This window comes from Giraffa tippelskirchi, chromosome 5, assembly GCF_054371585.1.
Source record: "Giraffa tippelskirchi isolate mGirTip1 chromosome 5, T2T-mGirTip1v1.2.pri, whole genome shotgun sequence".
Taxonomy (NCBI): Eukaryota; Metazoa; Chordata; class Mammalia; order Artiodactyla; family Giraffidae; genus Giraffa; species Giraffa tippelskirchi.
The window spans coordinates 106,233,065-106,244,093 of record NC_137279.1 but is presented as its reverse complement, the minus strand read 5'-3'; the positions used below and the strand labels follow the sequence as shown (position 1 = coordinate 106,244,093).

At 44.4% G+C, this 11,029-nt stretch overlaps 1 protein-coding gene and 1 long non-coding RNA gene across 4 annotated transcripts in view; one reads left to right on the top strand and one right to left on the bottom strand.

Moving 5' to 3' along the window:
• Positions 1-368: 368 nt before the first annotated feature.
• Positions 369-11,029, bottom strand: part of CD58 (CD58 molecule) — a 42,227-nt gene continuing 31,566 nt past the window's right edge. For all 3 annotated transcript variants that reach the window (XR_014054799.1, XM_081493858.1, XM_081493859.1), the window contains 2 exons: positions 8,622-8,662; positions 369-3,431 (listed from right to left, as the gene is read on the bottom strand). Coding sequence is in view for 2 of the 3 variants with exons in the window: in XM_081493858.1 (XP_081349984.1) it covers positions 8,622-8,662 (41 nt within the window). In the remaining variant the exon portion in view is untranslated. The remainder of the gene's footprint in view (positions 3,432-8,621; positions 8,663-11,029) is intronic.
• LOC145507374 (uncharacterized) lies at positions 1,596-7,691 on the top strand. The gene is made up of 3 exons (XR_014054801.1): positions 1,596-1,685; positions 2,108-2,241; positions 7,542-7,691. It is a non-coding gene; the product is annotated as an uncharacterized LOC145507374 (long non-coding RNA).

Sequence of the window (11,029 nt, the reverse complement as noted above, 5' to 3'; positions counted from 1 at the left end):
TCTGACTCTGCGACCCCATGGCCTATAGCCTGCCAGGCTCCTCTGTCCATGGAATTTTCCAGGCAAGAATACTGGAGTGGGTTGCCATTTCCCTGTCCAGTATATTTGCGTTATAATGTTGTTAGTTTCTCCTGTACAAAGAAGTGAGTCAGCTGTATGTATACATATATCCCCCTCCCTCTTGGGCCTCCCTCCCACCCCCTCAACCCCACCCCTCTAGGTCATCACAGACCACTGAGCTGAGCTCTCAACTCACTGTACCACAGGTTCCCACTAGCTATTTCACACACGGCAGTGCACATTGGCTTCTTTCACTTCGTGTGTTTTTAAGGTTCATCCACTTTGTAGCATGAATCAGAACTTCAGTATTTTGAGTTTTGAAAAACGTTGTTTAATATGATACAAACACATCATAGGTACACTCTGTTGTAAATATTATGTGGGTCAAGAAATAACAATGTTAACCCCCCTAAAGACCTCATACCCCTTCACAGTCAGTATTCCCTCCCCACCCTGTCAACCACTTAAGAGTAAGAATGATCTTTTCTTTACCATATATCATCAAACATTTGCATTACTAAAGACCTTTGTTACTTTTTATATTGAGCATTATTCCATTGTATGGATAGAGCACATTTTATTGATCTGTTCATCCATGTATATGTATTTGGAGAATTTCCATTGTTTGGCTGCTGTGAATAATGACCTATGAACATTCACGTGCAAGTTTTTGTCTGGAAGTATGTGTTTGTTTCTCTTGAGTATATACCAATGGATGGGATTGCTGGGATTATGGTTACCTCCTTCTTCCTTTGCATACACTTCCATTTTAGGACATGGTATACGTCCCACAAGTGATCACAGGTTTGCCTGCCCTGTCACACTATGAGCTTCCTTCATCTTGAAAACCCACTGAACCTAGTACCTGTGTGTGTATGTGTGTGTGCAAAGTTACACAGTCATGTCTGACTCTTTGCAACCTCAGGGACTGCAGCTCACCAGGCTCCTCTGTCCATGGGATTCTCCAGGCAAGAATACTGAAGTGGGTTGCCATGCCCTCCTGCAGGGGATCTTCCTGACTCAAAGATCGAACCTGCATCTCCGCGTCTCCGCGTCTCCTGTAGTGCAGGCAGATTCTTTACCACTGAGTCACTAGGGAAGACCAACCTAGCACCTAGAAAGCTCTAAAATATGTAAGGGGCCCTCCACTGCTTCAGATGATGCTTACAGGCAGAATAAGAAGAGGTCTGTGAACTGACCATCCGATCTTACAACAGGGCCTGGCAAGCTTGATCTCGGCAAGATCTTGGTAAGCTTGGCAAGTAGTGGGGGAGAAAGCCTGACTGACCTGTGTTTAAGGAAGAATGGGGAGAGAAGAGTCAGAAAAAGAAAGTATAGATCATTCTTATGAGGAACTTTTCATAAAAGAGGGCAGAAAAGTGAGACAAGAGCTGGATGGGAAAGTGTAGTCAAGAGTATTTTGCTTTTTCTTAAAGATATGAGAAATGACAGTATGTATGTCATAGAAAGCTAAGAGCTGATGATGGGAGAGAGAGGTGGACAAAGACAAGAGTGATGTCCTTATGTAGATGAGGGGAGATGGGACCCCGTACAGAAGCAGTGTGAATGACCCATCCCCTGAAGTCACGCTGAAACCCTAACTCCTGCTGTGACTGTATTTGGAGGTAAGGCCTGGGAGGAGGGGATACAGGTTAAATGAGGTCATAATGGGAGGCCCCCAATCCAACAGAGCTGGTGCCCTTCTTAAAGGAACAGATACTAGAGCTCTTCTCCCTGCCATGTGGGGACATAGCCAGACAGGAAGAGACCTCACCAGGAACCACACTGGCCAGCATCTGATCTGGGGCTTAGCCTCTAAAACTAGGACAAATACATTTCTGTTTTTTAAGCCACCCAGTCTATGGTCTTTTGTTATGGCAGCCCAAGCAGACCAAGACAAGCGGAGAGATTGGTTTTAGGAGGAGTGAGAAGAGTTCACCCACAGTAACAGGAAGGGAGGCAAGGCACATGGGTGCTGACGCAGCTAGGTGTGAGGTGTGGGAGGGTGGGGAGCGGGAAAAGGGGTCTCCTAAGTGCTTTTTTTCAGTGATACAGGAAGCACAATGAGAAGTTGAGAATAAGGACACAGTGTTATGGGTGTAAGAAGAGCAACGAGGAAGCAGCAAATGGACCGGCGTGATCCAACAAGGACATCTGAGAAACACTTGGAATCCCTGTGAGGTGTGTGGTCATTGAAGTGAAACTCATCAGCCAGGTGGCATGTTTTTCTCCAGGATGTTCAGCAGTTTGAACAGAGGGAAAGGAACTAGTACAAGTGACTATAACCACAACTGGGGTTTAGCCAAGTATAGGGGTAAAGAGTGAGGGTGGAGTTGCACTGATGAACACTGGAGACCCCAAAGAGTGAGGAGAAGGAGGACTCAGAGGGGATGAGGGCCAAGGAAGAGGCAGGGTGGCCAGCTTGCAACAGTTTTGGATTAGGGCCCCTTGGGGGCGTGGTGTGGAAGACAGCGAGCAGAGAGGGCATGCTATCGCTAGTGAGGGGCTGCTAACTGAGGGGTGCTAAGTTAGTGAGGGGCTGTGATATTGCTGATGAAAAGGCCAGGAGCGGGGCCCAGGCAGTGCTGGGAAAGAAAGCTGAGATCCCTGGGGAGACCATGCCAGGGTATTGGAAGTTGCAGGTTTTGAAAACACTCCGATTCTGAAAGCGGCAGTGTTGAAAGTGGTTTCCACCTGGTGTTAAAATCTTCATGGCATGAGGAATAACAAAGATAACTCGGAAAAGGGCTAATTGGGTGGTATGGATCTGCTGGCATGAGCATCAGAGCTGGGGAAGGAGCAACGGTCTGGAAGCAGAGCTGAGCCAGGAGGATGCCCCTCGTCCCTCTGAGCCCACTGCACAAGGCACGCAGGAGAGGAGAGCTTGCCCTGGAGATGGCTGCCAGGGTTTATGAGAACAGAAAGGGGATGTGAACATTCATTAAAGAGGATACAAGGGATTTTACTGGTGATAGATGGGGTCAGAAAAGGCCAGGGAGACCCTATGGGGACCAAAGTCTGGAAGATAAAGGAAATTCTAGGAGTTGCTTCATCATATATATACAACTTATATTATTTACAAAGATTTATATCTCTAGAAAAATACAATTTATAATAAACAATTAAGGAACAAAGATAGTATCTAGTTACAGTCAGTGTGAGTGATGGAGTAGAAACTAATGCCTGTTGTATGTTAGTCCTTGTTTCTTCCAGGAAATATTGCTTCTTATAAACGGTCAATTTCAGGCAGACTTTCAAAGTTTCCTCAAGGAGAAGGTAATACATGAATGGTAAATCAGATGCCTTCCCGAAGTGATTGAAATAACTTAATTACCACGTCTTTCATTTCATCTTCTGTTACCAAACAGGCACTACAAAAGAAATATCTCATATTAGAATAAAACACAATCTGTGCTGCAGTGTATGAGTCTAAATGACCCTCTTATTTCTATTGCAGGTATTCCTTTTGTAATAAACCCATCAAAAGCAAGGGTTCTAGGGAGCAGAGATGGAGGGAGATTGGTCTTGGGTCCTTATGGGATGATAGCTGGAGATCTACCAGGAGTGCTATCCTGGTGCACAGCACAAATTCAGAGTCCCAGCTTCTCAAACCAACTCAGTCTTGATCTTTTTACACTTGTGCTTTTTGCATTTTGTTTTTCATCTGATATTTACTCTTCTATGTGACCCATACAAGGATTTTAACTTTCTCTTTGTTTCTTCAAATATTTTCTAATTATGCTATCATTTTAAAACTAACTTCACTACTTTAAGATGGAGGTTTTTTTTATCAGATGTGTAATTCCTGTACTAAGTATTACTTGATTATTATTTTCATTATGATGTTTGCCAAGTGTAGGAAGGGAGAGAACTTATTCGACATCTTGCCATGTGCTGGATGGCTTGAGACAGTAGACTTGCTGATAACGTGAGTGGAATAATGACTTTAGTGTAATTACTGAGCCTAAGACATGAACTATTTCTTTTATGAAGAATTAGGGCTCACTTTCTTCATGCTGAATTAAATCCTGGTATCTCCAAATAACAGACCTGAGCTCGTAAGACCCATAGGTAAACTGTCACCCCTTCTAACAGCCATCTCCTTTGCCACAATATCCTGGGTGTGGCTTTTCTTCTTTCAGCTTCTCTTTCTGACTGTTCGTCTCTATGGTGATGATGGAACACCCTTGCGTAATTCAGAGGAAATCAACTCAGCTACAGCCCTGCCTGAGAAAGTTCCTTAGAACTGAGAAAAGATCATTTCATGGCTTTTTTTTTTTTTTGTCATCCCCACAGTCTGTATTTCCATAGACTAGATCAGACCAGAGTTCCAAAAGATCTGCATGACTTTGGTAACAGGAGTTCATAAAAAATTAGTGCTGGACATGAAGAGATGTTCAGGATCATTAGTCATTAGGAAAATACAAATTAAAACCACAACAAATTCTTGTTTTATATCTTCTAGTTTGGGGAAAGTTAAAATAAAGAAATGTGACAATAAAAAAAACTAGTGCTGGGATCAGAGGGGTTAGGTAAAGGAAATAGGCATTTTCCTTACTAAGAACCCTACTGTTGTTGTTGTTTAGTTTCTGAGTCATGTCTGACTCTTTTGTGACCCACGGACTGCAGCACACCAGGCTTCCCTGTCTTTCACTATCTCCCGGAGCTTGCTCAAACTCACGTCCATTGATTTGGTGATGCCATCCAACCATCTCATTCTCTGTCACCCTCTTCTCCTCCTGCCCCCAATCTTTCCCAGCATCAGGGTCTTTTCCAATGAGTCAGCTCTTCGAATCAGGTGGTCAAAGTATTGGAGCTTTAGCATCAGTCCTTCCAATGAATATTCAGGGTGATTTCCTTTAGGATTGACTGGTTTGATCTCCTTGCTGTCTAAGGGACTCTCAAGAGTCTTCTCTAGCACCATAATTTGAAAGCATCAATTCTTCAGTGTTCTGCCTTCTTTATGGTCCAACTCTCACATCCGTACATGACTACGCACAGAGATGTGACAATTTTGCATTTCTTCCTGGTTATGCTCGTCCCCCACTGCCCCATTCCTCCCCCAGCCCCGCCCCTCCACCACATCTGTTAACCCTTTAATAATTGAGTTTAGGGAACTCTCCTCTGCAGCCACAGTGGGCTCTTTAAATCTAAAAAGCATTCTTAAATAGGTAAGAAACACACAAAATACAAAATCTGAACAGCCAACAAAAATATACCAAGAAAAGTAAGCTCCTCTCCCACACCCAGCCCTAAGCTACCTATTTATTCCTCCTGATGTTACCCTGAGATGTCAGTTTCTCTTCCTAGCTCATCATCCCAAGGCATCATTTTTCATGCAAAATTCTCCTGCCACAGAACCTACAAGTGCCTCCCTACTCACATATCACTCATTTTAATGCTCTTGACTTACAAAGATTTTCTTGCATATATGGTCTCTTTTGCCACCTCTTCAATTTGATGCTAAGCAGGCTGATCTCTTTATCAATAACAACAATATGTTTGGTTCCCTGCTATGTCTCCGCCTCTGCTGCTTTTCCCCCTGGAATGCCTTTCCCTCTCTGTTCTTGCTTCAAAGATATAGCTCACATCATACTCCTTTCAAAGTCTTCATGATTATTCTTCTTCCCCTCCCCTTTGCTGGTTTCCAGCCCTGACAATCCATTCTGGCCCATCACCATGGGCTTCTTCCCTAAGTCTTTCTGTTTCTTACATGCCCATCCATTCTTCCCAGTGTGACCTTATGTTTCTCAGAGGTAGGAGCCCTAATATACACTTTCTCTGAATCTCATATAATGTCTAGCCTGACTGGGTACACTGATCTCAAGCCATCGGCTCACACAGTGCCTGCCATCTAGTCACCTCCATAAGAGTGCTCGTTGAAAGAATAAAGGAGCAGGTAAAGGAACGAGGCCTGGACTATCCCATCACCTTTCTCAGTGGCCCTGGATGACAGCCCTCCCATGAACAACATCCCCTGTCATTGTTCATGAAGGCCACACCTCAACTGTTACCATCAGGATCTCAGCAGAGGACCTGCTTGAATCTCACTCTCACCTGCCCTCACGAGCATTGCTTCAAATCTGAACGCCCCACCTCTGACCATAACCTCCGGGTCTTCTGCTGCTGCCCCAACACTGCTAGCACACCTGCCTCTCACCTCATCCACGGCCGCTCGATCCCTTTCCACCCTCTCTCCATGGGGCCTCCTAGCCCACCAAGCCCTGGTGGCCTCAGTACCCCTGCCCAGCCTGCACCCTGCAGCTGACTGAGCTGTCTTCTAGAATCCCTTGCCCCAGGCCTTCTGCAGTAGCTGACTTGCCAGGTGACTTGGTCACTGTCCTGGCCAGCAGCTGTAGATAAAGAAACCTCCCAGCCCATCCACTGGTCCCAATGGTACCATTGCTCTCAGGTCCTCACTGCCATGTGGTGATGGCTCCATCACCCTAGTCCAACCACTCACCCAGTGGCTTTCATGAAAGCCAGCCAACTCGCTCAGCCAAGCCAAAGCTCTTGACCATCGCCCTTCTCCTTTGCCTCCCTGAAGCTCTAATGCATGGCCTCTTCCCTCGGATCCATAACAGGGTGCCACCTGGCTCTCCTCCTGGACTCCTCCACCTCGCCCTCCACCTTCTATTTCTTGGTGACCTCAGATGTTCTGGGAATCCATTACTGTCCTGACAAAGATGCTCCCCAACTTGTAACCTTAGCCCCAGCCCCTACAGCCACTTCTCCAATTAGGTGCTGGATATCTCTACCCACGTAATGTGCCTGCACCCCAAACTCAGCCTGACCGAGTACAAATCCACCTTCCCAAACAAGGGCTCCATCTGACTCCTCCTATGTCTGGGAGTGCTGCCAACAGTTGAAATTCCTGTTGCTTTCGGCTCCTTTCTTTAAGAAGAGTCATAACCAAAATAGCTAACATTTATTGGGCACCATTATGAGCCAGTCCTCCTCCAATGTGGGAGACCTGGGTTCAATCCCTGGGTTGGGAAGATCCCCTGGAGGAGAGGGCATGGTAACCCACTCTAGTATTCTCGCCTGGAGAATCCTATGGACAGAGGAGCCTGGTGGACTACAGTCCATGGGGTCATGAAGAGTTAGACACGATTGAGCGACTAAGCATAGCACAACATGAGCCAGTCACTCTGAAGTATTTTGATTACACTAACTTGCTTGGTGCCTTCCCTGGTGGCTCAGATGGTAAAGCATCTGTCTGCAATGCAAGAGACCTGGGTTCGATCTCTGGGTTGGGAAGATCCCCTAGAGAAAGAAGTGGCACCCCACTCCAGTACTCGTGCCTGGAAAATCCCATAGACGGAGCCTGGTAGGCTACAGTCCATTGGGTTGCAAAGAGTCGGACACGACTCAGCGACTTCACTTTCACTTTCACCTTGCTTGTACATATTGTTACTTCTATGCTATTATGACCTAGACTATCATTATTTCTATACTATTGTTATGCCCATTTTCCACAGAAGAAACTTGAGGTGCAGAGGGGTTCACTGACTTGTCCGAGTCCTATGAGAGATGGGAGCTGCCACTGAACCCCAGGGAGCCAGGTGCCAGACTGCACTCTCTGCTGAGACTCTGTTTATTACAATACAATATCCATACTTTCTCTGAAATCTATCCCTCTTTCATTTGTGCCACAATCACACCGATACAGCTTCTTTTCTGCTTGGCTAGATTATTTCATTTATCCACTAACCAGCGTCCCCATGTTTTCCCTCTTGTCTATTTATTCACTGTATGCTTTACCAGTACAGACATCTTCCCAAAGCACAGCTCTGCTCAAAAATCCTCAGTGGTTTCCCAGAAAGAAATTACCGAACCTCTTGGCAACTCTCTCTCAATATCGTGGCCTGGCTCAACCTCTATCCCATCAACATATGCTGCCCCAAAAGGGGTGACTCACCACCCCCAACCCTGCCCTTTCCAGCCCTGAGCTTTATTCTTCCCCAAATTCCTAAAAGTCCAGCTCGTCGACCTCTGCCTCCTGACCACGGGGGTTCTGCCAGGACAGGGACTTCTGGATCTCCTTAAAGCAACTTCCTTCACCCATGGCCACCATTCATTGTGTTTGGATCCTATCTTTTGTTCATGATGCAGGCCCAGCTCTGACCCTGGCTCCCGAAGTGAACCTTATCCTTGGCTCCATTTTCCTGGGATGGGAGAAGGAGGGAGTATTTTTGGTGGTTAACAGGATAACCCATGGAGTCTGAAGACCTAGATTTGAATCCCAGCTTTACCATTTATGAGTCACGTGACTTGACTTCTCCAAGTCTTCCATTTGATGTCTCTAAACAAGCTGTAAAGATACCCCCATGCAAGGCTCGATGAGAGGGCTGAACAAGATGTTACATGGAAAGTGACTGGTTGGTGCTTAATGAACTGTGGTGAGTAATCTGCTGATGTTACTTATTACTGTTCAAGGCAACTAACTGACAGATAAGTAGAACCTGGTTCCCCAAGGAACAGGCCCTCTACATGGGGGTTGTTCTGCTTTTAATACATGATACATAATGTGCCCACTGAGCAGTCTATGGGTTACTTACCTACGGCCCTGGGTTTCGTTGGCTACGACGTCCCAGAAAACCTACAAATGAAGACATTTTTGTCTCAATTAAAGAGCTGAAAAGAAAAGCTGAAATGTGGGGTTGCTGGCTAGAGGCCTGAACTGGGAAAACTCGAGAACATAGCCCTGTCGAGCTGGTCTTCCCTACTCTCCTAAATGCTCACATCAAATTGGCTACTGAGTTGAGCCAAAGAGTTGTTCAAAAATTGGTCATCAGATGATAGAAAAACAAAAATTGTTGATGAGTGTTTTTTTCTATAGCAACTTTGCATGAAGCTAAACATGGAGGGAAGGCTAGAATATTCTGGACCAGCGCTGCCCACTGGGGATATAATGTGAGCCACATAAGTAATTATACATGCTTACTAGCCACATGATACAGTAAAAAGAAATGGATGAAATTAATTTTATTAACTAGCCCAACATATCAAAAATATTACTGTAACATATAACCAGTATAAACATTATTAATGAGATACTTTACATTCCTTTTTAAATAAGAAGTCCTACAAATCTAGTGTTTATTTTATACTGATGGCACATCTCAGTTTGGACTCTCGTATTTCACAGTTTCCACAGTCACATGTGGCTACCGTTTTGGACAGCACCAGTTTGGATGTTAAGATATGGTCTTACAGGTATCCTTCAGTTTCCTCCGCATCAAAGGCACCAGTTAGCCTGGAGCCATGCTAATGATCCAGCAGCTGAGTCCACAAGGTTGAATGAGCTTGTAAAAGTGTCAACTACAACTAGCTGATGGAGCTGTTTATATTCAACTCTCTCCCATTTTGATGGTTCCATGCCAAATACCTCCTCTTTCCAATTAATGGCTTTAGGATTGAGATGCTTGCTGAAGTAATTATTTGTTACTTTTTTGGAGGGGGAATATATGGTGCTATCAGTACTGACCACTGGGGTAAGTTTCCCTCCACTGAATAAAGGTTTGTTTTAGTAAGTTAAGTCAGTCAGTTGTTTTGGAGTTACATGGGTACACAGGGCTCCTTTTTTAGGCTCAGGAGTTGTGATCGCAGACATCTCACCACCCCCCCACCAAAAAAAAAAAACATATGAGTGGAAAATTATTTTTGTTTCTGGGTACCAATCTGTTAAAGAGATTATTAACTATATTACTGCTATTTGGGATTAAAAATAACTTTTTAAAAGAACACTTGGGTTCCCTGATGTTTTACTCATTGGTAATGATGCCTTAAAACCTTCTTCAGCTGATTTTTTTATAACTTGTTTAGAGCAGATTCAGTTGACTGACAGTCTATTACTTTGAGATCTTCATGGTATTTGAAACCTATAATATAAAAATGGTATCTTTGGGAAATCACATTCTAGGGCCAATACCCCAAAATAGACTAGGTCAGTACTGGTCTATAACAGAACTGTCTGAAGTGATGGAATTGTTCTTTATTTGGTCTCACATGGTAGCCACTAGCCATCTGTGAGCACTTGAAATGTGGCTAGTATGATTGAGGAACTAAATTTTAAATTTTATTTAATCTTCTTTGATTAAATTTTATATTTAGATTACTACATGTGGCTAGTACCCACTGTTCTGAATAGTGCAGGTCTAGGGAAACTGAAATCTAGTTTGCGAGCTTAATTCAAGACACGAATATGAAATGAAATGGATCCAGGATGCCTTCACCTTGCGGAAAGCTTACTCTTCAACATTCCCCATGGGAGCGACAAATTGTAAATTTCCTCTTGGGGAAGGCTGATAGGGAAACTGTTAGGGCTTCAAGAACCCCTAGTCTGAAATTTACAGACTGGTCAGCATCCTCTGGGACTTAAGGAGGGGTTTCTTATCACCAGGAAAAAAAAGGCTAGGATGGGGTCACCAGTTCTCCAGGGCATATAGGTTGCCTTCTGGATTGGCCCAAGATCTCAGGAAACTGAGGAATGCAATACAGCTTTACCCTCGTCAGCTTTACCGTCTCCACATCACGTGACTCAACAAAAGCTCCTTCTTACCTCGGACTTGCTTCTGGGCTGTAAGTCATGGGAATTATTACCACAGCAGCCAAGAGTAAGAGTTTTTTGTGTGTGTGCAAAGTCTGGCTTGGAAACCAGAAGTGTAACGTATGTTGAGGCAGACCACAGACAAGAGGTTGTGGAATGGTCCCAAGTATTATTGGCTGTGTTCCCACTTCTATAATGCTCTCTATGGCCCAAGGATTCCTACCACCTCAAGATAATACAGAAGCTCAGGGAACCCAACACATTCAGCAACCCCAGCCAACAAGTACAACAAAAAAGGTTTTGCGAAACAACTAAAATGTCAAACTTTGCTTTCATCTTCAAAGTAATCATTTTCTGGCCTTTGAAAAACCAATTCCCATTTGAAAACTTTTTTTTAAAGGAAAAAAAAAAGTATAC